This window comes from Penicillium cataractarum, assembly GCF_028827025.1.
Source record: "Penicillium cataractarum strain IBT 29864 chromosome Unknown utg000001l, whole genome shotgun sequence".
Taxonomy (NCBI): Eukaryota; Fungi; Ascomycota; class Eurotiomycetes; order Eurotiales; family Aspergillaceae; genus Penicillium; species Penicillium cataractarum.
In genome coordinates, this window is record NW_026622737.1 from 4,175,994 (window position 1) to 4,195,299 (window position 19,306).

Consider the following 19,306-nt stretch of genomic DNA (forward strand, 5'->3'; position numbering starts at 1 on the left):
CGCTGCTGCGCCAGGAGCTTTGGGGTGATGCAATCAAGAAATTCCAGCGGATTAGCTATGTTCATAGTCGTATGACTACTGCCCCTGCAAAGGCAAAGATATGATCTTCCAGAAATTATCGATTTAGTTGTACATAGTTCAATGAGATACCTGTTACCTCAATGGATCATTTAAACATGGGGCTTATATTCTTGTATTTAGAGAAGTTCTATCATGTAAATGCGTTCTTTTAAAGTATCTATAGTTTCGACCGCTTCTCTTTGCTCCATACCTGAACCTCAGGAATATCACGATAGTTTGGTGGGAAGAACTTCGGTCCCAAAATCTTCTTTTGCACCTTGGCCGTGCCTGACTTGGGCAATTCCCCCTTAACCAGCCGCAAAATAGTTGGCATCTTGTACCCGTTCAACTTGGTACGGAGATCTTCTCTCAACTCGGCCAGAGTGAGACTATTGCGGGTGGTGTTTGGGTCCGTCTTGAGACTGATGGTGGCTGCTACTCGTTGTCCGAATTCTTCGTCTTCAACGCCGACCACCATTACCTCGGAAACGTAATCCAGTCCCAGAATCTCTCGCTCAACATCCAATGCCGAGATCTTATAACCACCAGACTTGATGATGTCGATGGAGGCACGACCGAGAATGAAATAGTACTTCCCTTCCCTGCGGGCAATGTCACCCGACTTGAAGTATCCGTCTTTGTCGTGGGCATCCATTGTGGCTTTCTCATCGTGAAGATATCTGTCAGGTAGACGACGTGTCAATAAAGCCCGAGGGAATTTGCTAGGAACGCTTGTCACTCACTTTGAAAACATGAAGGGACACTTGACAAGAAGATGACCATCCTCTTCGAGCTTAAGGGATACCGACTCGACCACTCGACCAACGCTGTTCCGTGGCGTACCCGTGGGATCCAGGTCTGTCTTGATCACTGCCCCAAACTCCGTAGCACCATACCGAGTCAGGATTGGCAGCTGTCGCAAATTCTCCCAGAATTCCTGCACAGGGCCAGGAAGCGCAGACGAGCCACATAACATGGTGCGGATGCTACGCGCTCCAGCGATGTATTCATCACGCACCTTGGGTGCTTGATTGGCAATATTTTCCTCATAATACCGCATCATACGCATATAGATGGTGGGCACACCGGAGAAAAATGTCAGTCCTCCACGACGCCAGCGCTCCCAGGTCCATGCCGTATCAAAGCCACCGCTCCGGAATTCGATGCATGCACCGGCTGTCAGGAAAGGAAGGAATGTAAGTCCCACACCGGAGGCGTGATGAACTGGCAATACGTGAAGCACGACGTCACTCTCGGTGATTCGATAGAAGTCTGCGTCGGTTTCGGCATTGCCCGTCAACCAAGTACGCCGCTGAACTGCACCCTTGGGCGGGCCTGTCGTCCCTGATGTGAATATCACTGCACTTGCACCGTTCATATCAAGCATTCTGTTTGAGGAAATAACGACATCCTCGGCCGAAATGGGTGTAGGAAGGAAGAACGACGCGATAGGCGAAAGACAGGGAATAGCGAAGTTTTTCTTCTCAGCCATAGATTGGACAATGGACTGGCCGAGCGCTTCGCTGGTTGTACTGGCCACCAGGGCTACACATTGAGCCTTGTGGAGAAAGTAAGACGCTTCTTCTACCGGTAATCCAGCAGCTTCTCAATGTCAGTTATGCCTTTCATTGTTACTACCGGAATTGAACTCACCCATTGGCACCACTGCAGCGCCCATAGCAAGGATGGCAATGAACCCCACAGTATATTCATAACCACCCGGTGCCAGTAAACCAATATAGACTTCTTTATCTTCAGATAGGTCGCGAAGAGTCTTTTGACTAAGCACCTTCTCCAACTCGACACGAAGCGCAAGAGCATCGGACAGCACGTCGTGGTATGTTTTCTCCAAGCCTGCGTTTACATCTCGGACAGCTGTGCGCGAAGGTTTGCGCTGAGCATATCGAAGCAGCTTATGAAAGAAAGGAAGATTGGGAAGCACGTTTCTCCCCCAATGGGAGGGTACATAAAGAGTTCGGTCACCCATTGCTATCGAATATCCTTCAGAACCGACCAGTTTGCCCGCTGTTGATAAGGGGAAATGCCGAACCTTTAAAAGCTCTTCACTTTAATACACTGAAATCTGGCCATAGAAATCTCCCCGCGTTAATCTTCTTATTTCCGAGATCTTCAAGTCGGCTACTTACTTCCCCACGATCTGCCCCGCAGCAGGAAGACCGGCCGGCATTCGGCACTCGGCGAATTTGGGCAGCCTCACCAGAAGCCTAGGTTAAATTCGGGAAGAAGATGGACCTACAAAGATTGAACCCATATAAGCTGGCTATGGGTTGTCATAGTATCCTGATTTTCATAGGTTGTCACAGTCAAACTCAACAATATGCCCGACTTCACTGACAAGCTCCGCCCAAGTCAACCAGATGGCCCTACAACCCTCGCTCGTGAGCGAGGGCAGTCCAATATCTCGGTGGATGAGCTCAGCAAACATCTATTTTCTGTAGATAACTTCCTCGAGAGACAAGCTCAGATACTTCCCATCGTGCAGAAAGAGCCACTTTTCTCCAAGGAGAAACAGCAAAATCTGTCACGAGTGGAACGATTCAAGCTCGGTCTGGCGCGTGCAAAGTTACTGCGTCGAATGACTGACCGGCATCGATGGGACCATGAAGATTATAAGATGGCCCAGTACTTGGTTGATGATGTCTCCCCCTACTTCCTGCACATGGAGATGTTCGTCACAACCATTCGTGAGCAAGCAAGCGAAGAGCAGCGCGCCTACTGGATGCCTTTGATTGAATCGTGGAAGATCGTTGGTGCTTACGCTCAAACTGAGCTTGGCCATGGTAGCAATGTTCGAGGATTGGAGCTTGAGGCACGTTGGGATAGCAGTACCAAGGAGTTTGTACTTCACAGTCCCACACTTACGGCGAGCAAGTGGTGGAATGGAAGCTTGGGTCGCGTTGCCAATCACGCCATCGTCGTCGCCCAGCTGCTTCTTCCAAAGCCGGGGTCACCGGTCAAATACGTGTCTCATGGCCCTCATCCGTTCATTGTGCAAGTGCGCGATATGAAGACCCATCAGCCTCTCAATGGCGTGGTCATCGGTGATATTGGGCCCAAGTATGGTTATATCACCATGGATAATGCCTACATGCTATTTGATAACTTCCGGTAGGCCAGGAGTCTTCTCCTTGGAGCAAATGTGAGCTAATACGACGGTCAGTATCCCTCATTCTGCAATGCTATGCCGGTACTCCAGCGTCGATCCCACCTCTGGGGCGTATGCAAAGCCAGAGCAGCCAGCTTTAGTTTATGGATCTCTGACATACGTCCGCGCAAACATCGTGCATCATGCCCGATTAGTGCTTGCAAGAGCAGTGACAGTGGCAGTCCGGTACACAGCTATTCGGCGGCAATTCCAAGATCGAGACGGTGACAAAAATGGGCCCGAAATGTCCGTCCTTGACTACCCGACTGTCCAAATCCGCATTCTCCCCCTCCTAGCGACCGCATTTGCACTTCATTACACCGGCCTGTCTATGCAGAATGTGTACCAAGCTACCCGGAAGGACATTGAAGGCGGTGATTTCCGTTCCTTGGCTCATATGCATAGCATGTCATCAGGACTAAAGAGTCTATGCACTATGCTTGCTGCAGATGGGATCGAAACTTGCAGACGTGCGATGGGTGGACACGGCTTCGGAGGTGGAAGCGGCCTTATTCAGTTAAACAACGACTATCTTTCCAAGCCAACAGTTGAGGGAGATAATTGGATGATCACGCAACAAGTTGCCGCCTATCTGATCAAGAAGATGACCGCTGCTGTCGAATCTGTTAACGCCCCCGGCACAGATGAGACAGATGCTAGATTCAAAGAGTTTGTTCGGAACAAGCAAAGTGCTGGCTCCAACCAGCCTGTATACACTTCATTGTCGAGCGACCAAGATATTGTCAAGAGCTTCGAACTTCGAGCAACAGCTTTGGTATGTCAATATATTTGGTTCAAGTCCATTTTATCAGTGGTTTCTCTGACAATCTGTAGGCATATGATGCATATGAGCAGCGGGTATTGAAGAAGCAAAATTGGAATAGCCTGCTCATTCAGCTTCACAAGTTGAGCAAAGGTATAACCCATTCCTCCGAAATTCTCAGCCATTGTGCTCACTCATATTTTAAACTAGCTCAATCCCAGTCGATACTTGTGGCAACCTTCTTCGAAGCACTGTCAAGCGACAAGTCTCTATCTGGCCCAGCAAAAACCGTTCTATGTGACCTCTTCCGCCTGTTTGCCTACTATACCATGGAGAATGAAGGATATGAATGTGAGAAAATATCATTCCCACAATCTTGTCCATGCTGCATCACTAATTGAACGCTCAAAATTTTAGTTTTCCGCTGCAATGCTGTGTCTCAATCCGATCTCAACGCCCTTCCATCCCGCATTCAGGAATTGATGGCCCGAATCCGCCCACATGCTGTCAACCTGGTTGACTCGTGGAAGATTCCTGACTATCTATTAGATAGGTAATAATTTCCTTGCCCAGTCAATAACACGAGTGCTGGAGACGAACTAACCACGATTACAGTGCTCTGGGGCGATACGATGGCCGTGTATATGAGGATCTCTACAACAGAGCCCATCGCTTGAACCCGCTGAACCGGATCACATTCAACCCTAATTACTGGGATGAGGAAATTGTTATGGGAACAGGGGAGAATGGGCGAAACATTTTATCCAAGTTGTAACCTAGAGGCCACATAATCTTGTTCACTGAGTTAGATATCAGGTAAAGGGAGTTCATTCCGAATGGTGGCCTGATGTCTACTTGAAAGCATCTTGAATCAAACCAATATATATTCGGTACTTAGTTCCCAACTCAGGATGCCACCAGGATGTAGGCTAGACTTAAGGTCACCCAAGGGCGATCAAGGATATAGATCGCTGAAACTACAGTCACGACTATAGTACGGCTAGACTGTCCGGCAATGCAGAGGTGTATGGAATCAAAACAACAAGGTCCTTCGGAGGTTTCGGAGGTTTCGGAGGCTGTCTTGCAGAGGTAAAGTTTGCGCTAGTATATTTTAGGTTTAGGTAAATATGCAATATGGTGTGGGGTAAGAATTGCTTCTTATTATTGGCTGTTCTAGCTGTCCATCCCGCCTTCAATTTTGCCTTGGGGGTGCAGCGGCGATTCGGAACCTCGCAAGGTCCCCACTGTGGGAGGACATCATCTGGAGCCGAGTAAGTGATTGAGCTACTGTTGATTATTTGTAGCTACGAACTCGCCTCTTTTTTTGGCTGTCACTTTCTCACTACAAGTGCACGCGCTAAACAACCTCGCTTCTGTCGCAATGGCGATCACTGCTAAGTGCCACAAGCTCCTGGAGGCTGAAATCCTTCAGCGATCCTCGCAAATCGTCTCGGTTGTTGGCGAACAAGCATATATCTTCGGAGGAGAGCTACGACCTCGTGAGCCTCGAGACAATGATGTGCACGCCGTATCTCTGGACAACGGTAAGCTGCATGCTACTTCGAGACAGCCCTCAAATTTCAACAATGCTAATAGTTTCACTTCATAGCTACTGCCTCAATAAGTTCTCAGCCCCAATCCTCCCAATCTCCCTCTGCCCGAGTCGGAACAGCATCTGCCACTCTCAATGGAAAAATATATCTTTTCTCTGGCCGTGGGGGTGTCGCAATGGCCCCTATCGAAGAACAAGGCGCGATCTGGGAATATGACCCTTCCACTTCCACCTGGTGTCTGATCGAACCATCAACAACCAAGTCGGCTGCCATCCCAGCTGCTCGCAGCTATCATTGCATGACCAGCAACGGAAAAGACACACTCTACATCCACGCAGGATGTCCCGAATCAGGACGACTATCAGACTTGTGGGCGTTCAATGTCTCACGCAAAGAATGGACCGAACTTGCTCCAGCCTTCGATCCCCCTCGTGGTGGTACATCCATTGCCTTTGCGGATGGAAAATTGTACCGTATGAATGGGTTTGACGGGAAGACCGAGCAGGGTGGAAACTTGGACATTTATACTCCAGAGACCAATTCTTGGGAGACCCATGTCTATGCCCCCGGCGGAAAGGAAGGCCCTTCTCCACGAAGTGTTAGCGCCTTGTTGGCTATTTCCATCAGTGGCCGGTCCTATCTGATTACCTTGTTCGGAGAGCGGGACCCCAGTTCATTGGGCCATCAGGGTGCGGGCAAGATGTTGGGTGATGTGTGGGGCTTTGATATTGAGAATAAGAAGTGGGAACAGGTGGACATGCAGGGTAGTGAACTCCCACTTGCTAGGGGTTGGTTTGATGCCGATGTTGCCGCTTCAAATTCAATCATTGTTCATGGTGGTCTGGGAGAGTCCAATGATCGGCTTGGGGATGTCTGGAAGTTTGAGTTTGCCTAGACTTGAGCCGAGCGTACACTAGAACGCTAGATAACAGTGAATTCGACGCCGAAAACGGCTACTCTTGACGCTGTTTGTCTAGCCGATATACCCAGGTTGAATCAATTTGCCGGGGATGTGCAAGAGTACAGAGGAGATTATGTCAAACGGCGCTGAACTTTCCAAATTGCACACTACTCGTAGTCAGTTGTGAACAGGTTTTGAGATATGAAAGCTCCATTACCATAAGCCAGCGGAGTTCTCTCACGCTCCTGTAGCTTTATCAACGAAGGTCGGGATATTTAGCGATGTACAACTTAGACTAAGCCTCTTGAGGCCTCTCTTCGCCCTCCAGACGTTGCTCGACTGTATAATTTCTGGGCACCCTTGGATAACCCAGAACCATTTCTTGATAAAAAATTCAGACACTTCCCAGCTTGAGGCCAGCCACGGGTCACCCCATATAACCATGCCAACATTTCTATCTGCGGGATCCATGATGTCTGTACAGAGATCACAGTCATTGAATAGATGCGCGACTAGGATCAAGTTGTCCCGGATTTGCGGAAAGGGAAAGCAATCTAGCCAGGGATGGTGAGGGACATGAATCTGGACAGCGGTTGGGAAAAGCCCAGGGGGAAGTTTTCTGTCTTCATAAGGGGATGGCTGGGGTGTATTGAATGGGGATGGGATATCGTCTTCGATGTCCTGAAGCGGAATACTAAGGAGGCTTAGGTTCTGCATGAAGGCACGTAGGACGTTGAACTTGGATAGGGTTATGAGATGGTCCAAGCAAGGGTTCCCTGTGGAATACCTTTCATATGCGTCTTGGTCGAATTGTGCCATCATGAGAGCCGCTTCTGCAAGGCTTGCTGGCTGCTGATACTTTGCTACCTGTGTCGGCCTTGGGAGAATGAAGGCTTTCCTTGGATTACCCTTTCTCTGCTGCATAGCTTCTTTTTGCTGCTCGCGTATAATTTTCCGTCTTTCTCCTGAAATGAAACTTAGTGGGTCTGCGAATGAGATTCAAATAGAGCATATTTGACCAATCTACCTACTTTGAGCACGTTGGTTCAGCTTATTTTGCATTCTCCGTCGTGCACTTGGGTCGGTGATCCCTGTCCAGTCTTCCTCGGGCTGGCGAATCCGCGCCCGAGATGAAATCGCACCAGCATCAATATTTAGCTTGGACAGGTTTGAATCCATTGGCTGCAAAACAGTCACCAGCCTGTTGGGTGTGCAAGGAGGAAAGGAGAATAGAAGTTTCGGCGAGGCAGGTGGAGTAGTAAAATACGCCAAAAAAGCCTCATTTTTCGGCCGTTACTGTGTTTGTTTGTTGGTTGGTATATAGCCATTCTAGGGCAATCTCGACATTCGCAGACATCAATAGGTCCTTACTTCTATGGGCTTTTTTTCATCTTCTCTCCGATCGGTTCAACTCATATTTTCAACTCAGACTTGGGTCCTGAGGTAATTTTTTTCTTTGCCAAATTGCCACCCTTGTAGTGTACCGTACTCACTACGTACCGAATGCGGCTGATATCCGCGATGGACCGATTGGAGCAAAAGTGACTAACGTAGTTCCCTCTAAAAGCGCTTTTTTACAGCTCCATATTTCAACACTCCAGGCTGTTTTTGTAGTCCTAGGATATCTTGGTATTTAATATATCATACTAGGTGTTTTTATCGGGTCGAGTACTATCTTAGGCCTTCATAATGTAGACGAATATATCCACGTCACGGGTCGAGCAGAGTCTTGGTAATAGCAGTAATTAATCATACCCTGAAGATATCAATTGTTCTCAACGTTTCTAAAGCTCAGAAATCATATTTTACTAGAACTGAAGTAGAAATATCTCCTCGTTATTGATAATATTGTGACTTGAAAAATCGCATTTAGTGTTAGGGTGCCCGGGAACTACGTTAGACCCGTGGGTTATGGCTTTGCTGACGCGAATTGGACCAATCAGTTCTCTTCAAGAGATTTCAGGTAGTTTGGCTTCCTATCGTGTTTTTGATGAAAAGCCTATAAGAAAGAGCATGTGGAAGCACTTTCTCAACCAAATTCCGATCTTCTTTTTAACTAGGATAGGAGCGCCAATCTGACAGCTCAGTCTTCGATTGATTCACCCCTGCGATGCCGAAGATGCCTACATTCTCCAGCAATAACATCCCCGATCTCCGTGAGCAAGTCATCATTGTCACTGGAGGCAATATAGGGCTCGGTTATGAAACCATTCTCCAGCTCAGCTTGCACAACCCAGCAAGAGTCTACCTCGCTGCTCGATCGAAAGAGAAGGCCACAAAAGCAATCCATGACCTACGCGAATCTCATCCGAAGGCTGCTGATATCCAATTCCTCCAGCTTGACCTTGCATCATTCGAAAGTGTGAAGGCAGCTGCTGCCGAGTACCTTCACCGAGAGTCTCGCTTGGACATCCTTGTCAACAATGCTGGAATAATGATGACGCCGGAAGGACTCACAAAGGAGGGCTATGAGATACAATTCGGAACAAACGTGGTTGGCCCAGCATTGTTCACACAGATTTTGTTGCCAACATTGCGAAAAACGGTCAAAATCAACCCTCAGGCCCGAGTCGTGATGCTGAGTTCTGCTGCCCACGCTCGCGCCCCCGATGATGTTTACAAGTTCGACGAGGTCCGTACAACAATGTCCGACCGACACACGACTGCACGGTATACAATGTCGAAACTCGCCGATCTTCATTATGCAAAGGCTCTGGCCGAGAGAGAAAAGGAGTTCAAGATAATTCCTGTTCACCCGGGCATGGTGGCAACCAATCTCCATCATGCCTCAACTGGTTACTTTCTGAAGCCTTTCCTCTATGCTGCGATCATGTTCGCGACACCTGTCGAGAAGGGCGCTCTCTCCCAGATCTTTGCTGCCGTGAGTCCTGATGTCAAAACTGGACAGTACTATGGTCCCGTAGGAAAAGAAGAATCAGGATCCAAACTTGCTCAAAATCGTGCCCTTCAAGAAAGGTTGTTCAAATGGGTCCAAGGCGAGCTTCTAGGGCATGTCGAGACAATCGAGGAATAGGTCCTGCTTTGCTTTCTTGTGAAATACTTTGTGACCATTTCTGAGTCTTCTTATCAAATCGTCTTGTGCCTAAATTAGATCATTTTCGTTGAGTCTAACTACTGCCTGTTTTACCCAGTCGCCCCCTTATTCGGTGTGGCTTGCTCTAAGTGTCCTGACCTCTCTCGCTTGGGATGCTCGGTTTTAAATTCGCTATTGCGAATAAGTCAAACGAAGAGGATTTGGTCGTACTTTGAATAAATTTAGCAAAGCTAGAAACTAAGAACGATTTACCATATTTGCTTTCTTTCCCGGAATTACCCCGAATTCCATTTTAGACCCTATACTCACTTCAGACAGACACTTTATTATGGACATGAGCAAAAACGCTAACGGTATGGTTCCAGATCAGGCTTCTCACCCCTTCCGCACGGTAGCGCTCCATGATTTTACTAGGTTTATAGGTAGAGCCATCTGAGCTCAGCCTGTAGAATCCACTGCCATTGCGACCATCTGATCCTTCCGCAGGATCGATGGAGCTGTCCTTGTATGCAAGCGGTGGAAACGTCGGACTCGCGGCGGCGTATAGGTGTCTCTCTCCGCTTTCATTGAAGGGAATCTCCCACGGTTTGGCAATGGCTACTAAGGCATTGACGGCGCACTTAGCGACGGTGCCCAAATCTCGATTAAGGCGTGTTCGAACAATGCCTGGGAAACTGTGGATGAATGATACTTGCGGATAGTGAGAGGCCAGGTGCTCCATTGAGACAGAGTTCATGGTGATGGCATGTTTTGCGCAGTTGCGGAGCGAGTAGTGGGTCTTGAGCGACAGATCATCCAAGTTCATCGCAGCTTCACTTCCAGCTTCGAGAACGGAGACCACGCGCGATAAAGAGGGCTGAGACTCTGTGGCTCGGGTTATATCAGCGCCCTTTACCAGCTGTGGCAGGAGGTTCTGCACAAATCGCATGCGGGAATAATAGTGAAGGTTGAGCTTCCTGTCAAGGCCTTCGTCTGTTTCTGGTATAGGGGAGAAATATCAGTATTAGATCAAAGTTTCCACTTGATAATAGAACACTATACCATCACGGCCCTTCATAGTACCTATGCCGGGACTCAGAAACAGAATATTCACTTTGTCTTCGTTCCGCTGAATGAGACTGCATGCATCGTCCACCTCGCGCAACAAGGACACGTCCGATTTGATGAAGGTAATTTGTGCGTCCGGTTTCATCTGCTGTAATTCTCTGATAATCTCTGCTGCCCTTGCCTGATCTCGTCCAACAAGGTAAGCATGAGAGGCATCGGTGTTCCGGATAAATGCTCGAGCGGTGGATTCGCCTATTCCACTGGTGCCACCGACTGTACTGCTCAGTATAAATTCAAAAATTTCAATCAAGAAAGGGCGTAATCCTGGACCCTCGCGTTGGGGGAAAACTGCAGCCACAAAACGTAGAAGACTCACCAAAGACAGCGACCAAACCTGGCCCATAACGCCGGGTGATTGCAGAGTTGTTATCCAGTACTGCGGCAATCGAGGCCATTATGTTCTTACGCAGTATCTGTGAGCGCGAGCCCTCAGTCTCACCTTGGGTGAGAATTTATGTTACTAGATGGTGGCGATACGGAAGTAAATAGAGAAATCTTCAATGTGAATATCTAGTTTAGACCCTACGTTTTGATTGGACGAAAAAGCGTCATCCAAGCATTAGTGCAGAACCAGGTGGGGCCCACGGCCCGCTAACTTCAAGGAGGCGCTGAAGTATTCACAAGATTGAACCCTTGTCCTGGGAGTCAATATGAATCAGTTGGTATGGAGACCATACAGCAGTCAATCATCACGCCACCGCATGGTGAGGGGTATGGATCCTACCACGAGGAGTGACAGCCTGCAGCCTCGGTACCTTAGACTTCGGATAGGATTTCGTCCGTCTAAGCACCACTATCTACAAGGATTAGGGACCAGTCAGTACTGATCGAAAAGAAATTCAATTAATCTCGTATTCCTTTCTTTCTTAATGGATAAATAACAAGCAATATAATGTCGTATATACTAAACTCTATTTGAGTACCTTCTAAACGACCTTTTCATCTGCTACGATAGTTCTAATAGAAAAGGAAATTCGGCAAGACAACTTGATAATCTAACGGTTAAGTAGAGAATACTTGTACAAGGGTATCTATCAAGGAAGTAAACCATGAACATAAAGATAGAATTTTAATTAGGAAATACATGGCTCTCGGAACATCGTTCAGTCTTTGGATATCATTGGGTTCCCAAATAAGATCAAGTTATTTTATGCAGGAAAAGCTCGTCGCATAAGTACGTAGTTAGCAGTAAAATTTACATTTTTAGAGCCACACCGCGTGTTCTGTATCCACGCGGCAAAGTCAAGTTCCCTTTCCCTCATCTCTTCTGTATAGAATACATTTTCTAGGCACCGAGATTGCTGTGACGGTCGAAAAACAATTACATATCGGAAAAGGAGGATATTCTGTCTAGAGCTCGTTGTCCAGAACGATGTAGGCGGTCATGGGTAAAGCAACTCGGCAGGTGCAACAAATGCCCCCTTTGGATCCGTACGAATATTGCGTACAGAAGACCAGCAAGAGCAACAGCAATCACACTGATAAGGGCTGGCCATCTGAATTGATCTGGGCGCGAGAATATCACGGTGGAGAGATAGGAGCAAATCTCAAATAAATTCTGCCAGGCCACTTCAGTCGAGGAGAAGGAGCCTCGAGCCTCGGCTTCAATGCCCTGTGGAGTTTAACGAACGTCAGATTTTCTTCCTCTGCTAAAATATCACATTGATCATGCTTTAACAACTCACCTCTTGAACCAAGATCTGTGCACAGAGATCAAACCCTCGCAAGCCTAACCTGCTGAGAATTACGCCACCGACAAGACCAGATGCCGAGAGAAAAGGTTCGCTCGCGAAGCGCCAAAAGATAGCCAGACCAACTGCCAGACATGTAATTTGCCAGCTTGCCAGCCAAAGTCCAGCTCGAGTGGGCCCTATCCTCCCCATCAGCCAGGGAGCGACCCACGTGGCCAATACCTCAAACGCAACCGCCAAAGTCCTTGCAACAGCAACCTGCGTCGAGTCGTAGCCTGTCGATAGAAGCCATGTGACCATCTGCCCCGAGAAAGATAGAACTGTCAAGTACAGCAAAGCTCCAGCAAATGACGGGAGGAAGACTCGGTGTCGGATATAGAAACTGGAGTCTTTTAGAGCCTGTCGTACGCCTTGGCGGACAGCTCCATTGGCACGTGAAAAGACGCTTTGCTCTACAGATTGCCCACTTGGGGCCCCGGGAGGAGATGCCTTTGCTTCCTGCAGCTCAGGCACTTCATCGTACACCTAAGGCAAACAGTGAGGAAAGCGCTCCGTAGCAGTTGAGGGTATAGATTAAGGGTGTCTCTCACCTTGGCGATTGAGTAATACTCCACCACAACAGAAGAGACATTCATCCCGAAATTGACAATGATGGCGGTTTCAGTGGATATGCCATCGATAAGGGCGATGAATAGAGGTCCGAGTAGCTTGCAGATCAAGTCGATTCGTCGCATCTGGGCGTTCATTGCTGTGGTAAATGAGTTAGCTTTGAAATTCTCAATCCGTTTCGAAATCTTCGCAGCATACTTCTCAAGCCTGCATGGTCGGTTCCAGCAACGACTACAACCTGTAATACCAGTCAGTAGGAATTGGCATTCAAAAAATTCTATGCAATCTTACCCAGTCTTTCTCCACAGATACCATGTTCAAAATAGAACATAGCTTTTCAATACAGGCCAAAAAGGTCAGAGCTGCCAGCAAACACACGTTGACGATGCGTGTCATAGGACGACCAATCGCCAGTATGTAAAAGATTACACACGATGCAGCCACGACAAGTCGTTGCAGCACTGTAAGATGGTTAGTAGTTTGCTCGGCACATCTGCCTGTCTCTGAGGAGTGGGAAAGCCTACCAATTGAAACTCGAACGACCTGCAAACGGTTACCAACGTCGATGTAATAGCCCACCGGTGAAGAGAAGATAATTGCCACGAGCCCACGACAGAGTGCATATGCTGACATGGGAAGTAGCGTCCCTGGATAGACCGTGGCCAGGTACAGGACAGCTCCGAATTCGAAAACGCGAGAATTCCATGTTGATAGAAAATGTGATATGTAGAGACGAGAAGCTATCCTACTCGAGATCTGGCCTTGTGGATGCTCTTCATTCTCGGAGAACGTTGAAGGTGCAGTCTCAGCGTTTTCAGGGTCAACGATGAGAGGTACGCTCTCATCAGGCGTCGCTTGCGGGCAATGGCGGGCGGCCATCGTTCACACGGCCTTTGGGAAGAGTTGTATCGGGGGTGAGAGCTATTCCCGCAAAGCCAGGGGCTCTAGTCTGGGAATAGAGTCTGGCATGATGGCACAGAATTGTCGCAAGTTTAATCTCACGATCCGGGGTGCTCAGGTTCCGAGCGCCGCTGGAAACTGAAGGTCAAAGGGAGTGGAGAACCAAGGCCAATCGCTATTGGCAGTAACGTGACAGAATCGAAACTAAGCTCTGCTTGCTGGACCGCTCAGCCAATGACACTCCAGTGGAACCAGCACTCAATATCACATGATCAGATAGCGGCCTCCGAAACCTCCGAAGATTCTCACGATCTCCGAAAAGTAAACGCCCCGTTTGAATGAATGACTAGTCACCGCCAGATGCCTCCGAAGAGACCTTTACGTCAGAAAAAGGCTTGTGACGTTTGTTATCGGAGAAAGGTGATTATCTTGGAATCTGAGTTAAGGTTTCTGAGTTCAGAATGCCCATGTTGACCACCTCGAATCCAGGTTCAATGCTCACTTCCGAACCCAGATGGCCCTTGTGAGTGGTGCAATCAGCGTGGCCTCGAATGTACATTCCAAAGGGAAAATCCACGGAAGAAAAGGCGTAACAGGTCTGAATCCTCACCCGTGTCCCCTACCGCTGTTTCAACGACTCGATTCTGAACCTTTAACTTTCGGGTTCTAGTGATGTACAGAACTTATTCCAACGTATCCAGGAGCTGGAAGGCGCCTTGTCGCGGGTTGGAACCACCCCAGAGTCGTCTGGCCAGGCTTTGGATAACACCGAAGAATTAGCGACACCAGTGCGCTCGACTATCGACACTACTCATGCTTCAACCGTCGCAAGTTGTAGGGAAGGACTGACCTTTTCTGGGAGCTCTCTATCACCCATTACCTTCGCACAGACGCCTACTAGTTCCTATAGCCATATCACCACAGAGCGTTCTGCCCAGGTGGATAGATCTGCACGTCAATGGGGACCCAACTGGTACTTCAATGGTATACCCATCTCCTCCGAAGCAGGCCGAGAATGGGTCTCCAAAAGAACCGGCCAGCCAGTCTCATGGGCTGATTTCAGTATCCCGATCGTGCAAACTTCGGAAGCCTCTACTCTTGCGCAATCTCTCTCGCCAGCTCTATGCGAACTACCGGATAAGGAGGCGACCCGAGAAGTCATGACTGCGTTCCTCAAGTCCTCATTCCGACTCGCCTTCCCAGTTTTGGATGAAGTTCTGTTTCAAACAACGCTGGAGATCGCATACGAGCATGTGGATGGGATTTCATACTCGCCAATGCAAATCTCAGCTAAGGCATGCATTCTGAGCATGTTGGCTATTGCACCTCGCATCGACATGTCGAGGCAACTCTCCGTCCCTATAGATACGGATCTATGCGCAGCCAAGGCACATTGTCTCTTGTTACGCGTCGCCGAGGATACCAGCTTGCCGACACTGCAGACTGCAATCATGTTGGTCAGTTTTTGTCTAATCATGATGATCAAAATGATAGAGACTGATATTTCAATAGCAAATACAGCGTACATTTTGCACCGACTGGCAAGGCGCTACCTTTTTCCAATCGATTGCGTGTCGCATAGTGTGCGCTTTAAAAGGACACATGGGCCAATCGCCTAGTTCCCCTGGACTCGAGATTACTCGTCCAGAACGGGAGATTAGCCACATCCGAACGCTATTTTGGCTATGCTACATGCTCGACAAAGATATCTCGCTCTTCACCGGCAACCCCCCTCTACTCAGCGAAGTCTACTGTGACCTGACTTTGCATGACAACTACTACGACCATTACACATACTTACCAAGCCTGAACACTTCCTTAACGGGCGATGAAAAAAGTCAAAGAAATATCAGCCCCTATCTCCCGGGAGACCCTCACCTAAGCCACCTAAAAGAGAAAGTCTACCGACAACTTCTATCCGCCCGAGCGCTGAAGGATAATGATAACCAACTCCTGCTAAATATCCGACAATTAGACGACGAGATAGAACAATGGCGACTCTCCATCCCGGTCAATTTTCGTCCCGCGCTATTCGTCTCGAAGAATACCATGCCAAATGCATCCGATGAAGGTATCCCATTCATTATTCGACGCATGTCTTTACAATTAGACTATCACCACCTGATGACCGTCATCCATACAACGGTGAGAAAATGCACCGTCGAGACCAGTGACGAGACGCCCGATCTGCATAGTGTGGTTCATTCGAGTTTCGATTTGTCTCTGGTAGCTGGTCGTTCAACGCTATGGTGTTTGAGGACGCTTGTCGGTTTGATTGCGGAAGATGCGTTTCGGTAAGTACTCGCTCTATTTTGACACTCCTGGACGTGATTTTTGTGCGGCGGGTACTAACTGAGGCTGAACATTCGTCACTTTCTATTCTACTGCGGCTGCTTTGACGCTCTTTCTCAATATCGTTATTCATCCCCTCGACGCACAGTCGCGGATTGATCTGGAGCTGCTCATATCGGCTGCCAATACGATCCGCAATATGCCCGTGCGAGCTTTGACGAAAACCGAGGTTTCGCATATTCGGGAACTTAGCAAGTTTGTTATGAGGCTGGTGTGGCTTGGGACATGTGCGGTGACCAAGGCAGAGAAGGAGAACGATTAAAAAGACTTATATGTCGCTGGTGGCGTAGAGAAGCTGGTCAGCGCTTGCGATCTCTAATGAGAGTTTGGTCTACGTTATGAGGAATAATTTAATGCATGGAGTGCAGATTACTATGAAGTGTGCGGCTGCCAAGACTGGATATGTACATGATTGGGGCCAACGGCCTCCGTAGTCACCTATTGACAGTCCAAAATAAAGAATTAAGAGGATATTACGGTTCCCAAGCACTTGGATGACGCAAGGAGAACCTTAGAATACCATGTCTCCTTTACACGGTACCAAACTGGTAAGTAGCAAAGTTGACGATGGGGCCATCGTCAGGGCCAGCAATCTGGTAAGGGCGGCGACCCCATTGAGGCTGGTTGATCCCATCAATCCAGTCCTCGGTCTCGAAGACGATGCAACCGTACTTGTTGACGTAGGCAGCGCCAGAGTTGCCATCCTGGGCCTTGTTACGCTTGGCCTGCGACTCCTTGGTCGCGATGGTACCGTTCTGGCCGTTGCAGGAGTAGACCTGCATAGCGGCCTGGTTGGTGGCAATCTCCAGGGAGATACCAGTGGTGTCAGAGGAGACGCGCACGGTGGGGACGACCGCGTCGCCGCCACCGTAAGCAGCTGGGCGGTCCACCAGCCAGCAGGTGTCATAGCCGGTGCAGCCAGTGCCGCACAGACCGGCAGTCTTGTCAATGTCCTTGCCGACGAGCTTGGGCTCGGTGAAGTCCAGAGCACCCTCGTAGGCGGTGTCCACGTCGTCGATCTCGCCAGTTGGGATCAGAATGCCATCTCCAACGATGAATCGCTCGGAGAGAGGGAGCTGCAGGGTGGTGTCGTTCAGGATGGTGGGGTTCTTGAACGCGTTCAGGTTCCAGTAGATGTGGTTGGCAAGCATAATGGGGGTCTTCTCGGTCAGAGCCAGCGACACAAGCTTGGTTGTCAGCTGGGGCAGACCCTTGGGGTTCTCTGCCGACTTCTCGGTGGAGACACTGTAGGTGGCATGGGAGATCACGTCGCCGGGGAAGTTCTCAAAGCCCTGGTCCAAAAGGGTGAAGGTAACGGACGAGTCAGTGTGCGAAGTGACGGTCCAATTGCGCATGTCATAACCGACAGGGCCACCGTGGAGGGTATCGAGACCACCGTGCTCGTTCTCCGGGATGTGGTAGGCGGTGCCATCAATTGAGAAGGTTCCGTTCTTAATACGGTTCGCGTAGCGACCGACGACGGCACCGAAGAAAGTACGGTTGGTTTCACTGTCGTGAAGGTAGTATTTGGGGTCATCATAGCCAACGATGACATCCTGCACTTGGCCCTTACGGTCTGGCACCAAGAGAGAAGTGAGACGTGCACCGTAAGGGATCAGGGTGGCAGTGATATTCTCGGCCTTGATGGTGTAGGTCTTGAAGTGAGGGTCGCTCGAGCTCGCAGAGGAAGACGAAGCTCCAGAGGGTGCGGCCTGCGCAAGAGCCGGCAGGCCATAAATGGCAGCGGCGATGTACGACTTGAAATGCATCCTGATGCCCAGAAGTAGAGTGACGGTAAGGAACAGGGAGCAGTAAACAAAGAGGAGTCGAGGTGTAACACGCGCCGGACACAGGAATGAGCGGATGCAGCCGAGGGGGAGACTGCGCATTTTATGGAATTGGAAGCTCCTTTCCGATTGTAGCAAACATCGTCATTCGCCGCTAACTTCTCTCCGCATGGCTGGACGCTAGGGGGCAGGCGGGGGGCTAGCAGGGGCTTCAGGAAACCGGGGTAAGATGCAGTTCGGATGGTCTGAGGGTCTCTCAGTAATCACGAATTATCCGACAGCAGTGACGTGAAGAGATCATACACGACCATTGGATGGCCCAAGTGGAGAATGAAAGGATTGAGGGGAAAACCCGAGTGCTTTGGGCTGTGGAGATGCAATTGTGCATGGAGGCCAGGCTTAAGGGGGGAGAAAATGTGAGGTGTGAGGCTGTCGATGAGCGGAGAAGCGCATTGCGCTAGTCTCCTCCGAGGTTAGTCTTGTTGACCTTCGGTTGGATCCAGTTGGATCCCAAGTTGAATCCATCTCCCACGGAAAAGTGGCTTACTGGGGCTTTGTTTAGGCCCGCCAGTGGCCAACAAGCTCTGAGAGGCGCATCTTAACGGGACGGTTAAAATGTTACATCAATCTTAGCCCCGCGAATTCCAAGCACGAGCGGCAAAACTCCGGTGGAGTATCCTGACTGATTTCCCCCAAGAAGATTAATCTATACGAATGTGTACCGAACGACGGAGGAGTAGCAAGAGTTACTCCGAGCAATGGAGTTGATACCATTCTAGTCCTAGTCCAAGGATGCAGGATATTGGTGGAATGCCCATCCCTGGCTGGCAATGGGAGTAGAAAATGAAGGGAAATGCCGATCGCTAGTTAATTGGTACTTTTGCTTCTTCCAGAAAAATTAATTATTGTAGCACATTGATTTTTTTTTTCTCTTGATAATTAAAATCCATTATTCTATTAGGCAGTTAACTGGTCCCTTTGTGATCAGATGGCGGTCTGACTGCCTTCGTCTCGTCGTCGCTCGCCCGGAGTATATCCATTTCGAGCACCCCGGTATCCGGACATTTAAATCGCTGATTTCCGAGATTGCAACATGCTCGGCTACTCGCTTATCGCCTCGAGAGAACATGATTGAATTTAACCATGGCCATCATACTGGGTTCACTTAGCGAGCTGGGCGAGAAAGCAAGCCATGCTATGCCACAGATTCCGTTCAATTCGGTCCCTTGGTTCAAGTCAAAGCCCTTCCTATGTGCTAGATCATTTTAACAAGCGGAAAGCAGAGCTTTGTGACTGGTGCCACGTCCTAGATTATACTCCTGCCAGGCACAGAGCAGCAGGGACAGCTTGGACGTAGGAATG

At 49.0% G+C, this 19,306-nt stretch overlaps 9 protein-coding genes across 9 annotated transcripts; 4 read left to right on the forward strand and 5 right to left on the reverse strand.

Annotated features, from left to right (window-relative positions):
• Positions 1 to 238: 238 nt before the first annotated feature.
• On the reverse strand, positions 239 to 2,047 carry N7496_001444 (uncharacterized protein; the record flags this gene model as incomplete). Its single annotated transcript, XM_056694375.1, has 3 exons — positions 239 to 740; positions 804 to 1,662; positions 1,714 to 2,047. 3 exons carry the CDS (start codon positions 2,045 to 2,047, stop codon positions 239 to 241), a joined length of 1,695 nt encoding a protein of 564 aa, XP_056561104.1.
• Positions 2,048 to 2,398: 351 nt separating this feature from the next.
• N7496_001445 (Acyl-CoA oxidase) lies at positions 2,399 to 4,764 on the forward strand (the record flags this gene model as incomplete). Its single annotated transcript, XM_056694376.1, has 6 exons — positions 2,399 to 3,189; positions 3,242 to 4,001; positions 4,061 to 4,142; positions 4,200 to 4,340; positions 4,407 to 4,542; positions 4,605 to 4,764. 6 exons carry the CDS (start codon positions 2,399 to 2,401, stop codon positions 4,762 to 4,764), a joined length of 2,070 nt encoding a protein of 689 aa, XP_056561105.1.
• Positions 4,765 to 5,370: 606 nt separating this feature from the next.
• N7496_001446 (Kelch repeat protein) lies at positions 5,371 to 6,437 on the forward strand (the record flags this gene model as incomplete). The annotated part of the gene is made up of 2 exons (XM_056694377.1): positions 5,371 to 5,533; positions 5,599 to 6,437. 2 exons carry the CDS (start codon positions 5,371 to 5,373, stop codon positions 6,435 to 6,437), a joined length of 1,002 nt encoding a protein of 333 aa, XP_056561106.1.
• A 243-nt stretch (positions 6,438 to 6,680) lies between these two features.
• N7496_001447 (DUF3425 domain-containing protein) lies at positions 6,681 to 7,622 on the reverse strand (the record flags this gene model as incomplete). Its single annotated transcript, XM_056694378.1, has 2 exons — positions 6,681 to 7,408; positions 7,475 to 7,622. The coding sequence occupies 2 exons, from the start codon at positions 7,620 to 7,622 to the stop codon at positions 6,681 to 6,683; spliced, it is 876 nt and encodes a 291-aa protein (XP_056561107.1).
• Positions 7,623 to 8,562: 940 nt separating this feature from the next.
• N7496_001448 (uncharacterized protein) lies at positions 8,563 to 9,477 on the forward strand (the record flags this gene model as incomplete). The annotated part of the gene is made up of 1 exon (XM_056694379.1): positions 8,563 to 9,477. The coding sequence occupies one exon, from the start codon at positions 8,563 to 8,565 to the stop codon at positions 9,475 to 9,477; it is 915 nt and encodes a 304-aa protein (XP_056561108.1).
• Positions 9,478 to 9,808: 331 nt separating this feature from the next.
• On the reverse strand, positions 9,809 to 11,000 carry N7496_001449 (short-chain dehydrogenase/reductase; the record flags this gene model as incomplete). The annotated part of the gene is made up of 3 exons (XM_056694380.1): positions 9,809 to 10,476; positions 10,540 to 10,818; positions 10,922 to 11,000. The coding sequence occupies 3 exons, from the start codon at positions 10,998 to 11,000 to the stop codon at positions 9,809 to 9,811; spliced, it is 1,026 nt and encodes a 341-aa protein (XP_056561109.1).
• Positions 11,001 to 11,926: 926 nt separating this feature from the next.
• Positions 11,927 to 13,784, reverse strand: N7496_001450 (putative iron-regulated transporter; the record flags this gene model as incomplete). The annotated part of the gene is made up of 6 exons (XM_056694381.1): positions 11,927 to 12,217; positions 12,291 to 12,821; positions 12,887 to 13,044; positions 13,104 to 13,143; positions 13,197 to 13,366; positions 13,430 to 13,784. 6 exons carry the CDS (start codon positions 13,782 to 13,784, stop codon positions 11,927 to 11,929), a joined length of 1,545 nt encoding a protein of 514 aa, XP_056561110.1.
• A 482-nt stretch (positions 13,785 to 14,266) lies between these two features.
• N7496_001451 (fungal specific transcription factor domain-containing protein) lies at positions 14,267 to 16,419 on the forward strand (the record flags this gene model as incomplete). The annotated part of the gene is given in 5 exon segments (XM_056694382.1): positions 14,267 to 14,328; positions 14,476 to 15,262; positions 15,327 to 16,004; positions 16,016 to 16,099; positions 16,246 to 16,419. 5 exon segments carry the CDS (start codon positions 14,267 to 14,269, stop codon positions 16,417 to 16,419), a joined length of 1,785 nt encoding a protein of 594 aa, XP_056561111.1.
• Positions 16,420 to 16,687: 268 nt separating this feature from the next.
• On the reverse strand, positions 16,688 to 18,046 carry N7496_001452 (aldose epimerase family protein; the record flags this gene model as incomplete). The annotated part of the gene is made up of 1 exon (XM_056694383.1): positions 16,688 to 18,046. The coding sequence occupies one exon, from the start codon at positions 18,044 to 18,046 to the stop codon at positions 16,688 to 16,690; it is 1,359 nt and encodes a 452-aa protein (XP_056561112.1).
• Positions 18,047 to 19,306: the final 1,260 nt, after the last annotated feature.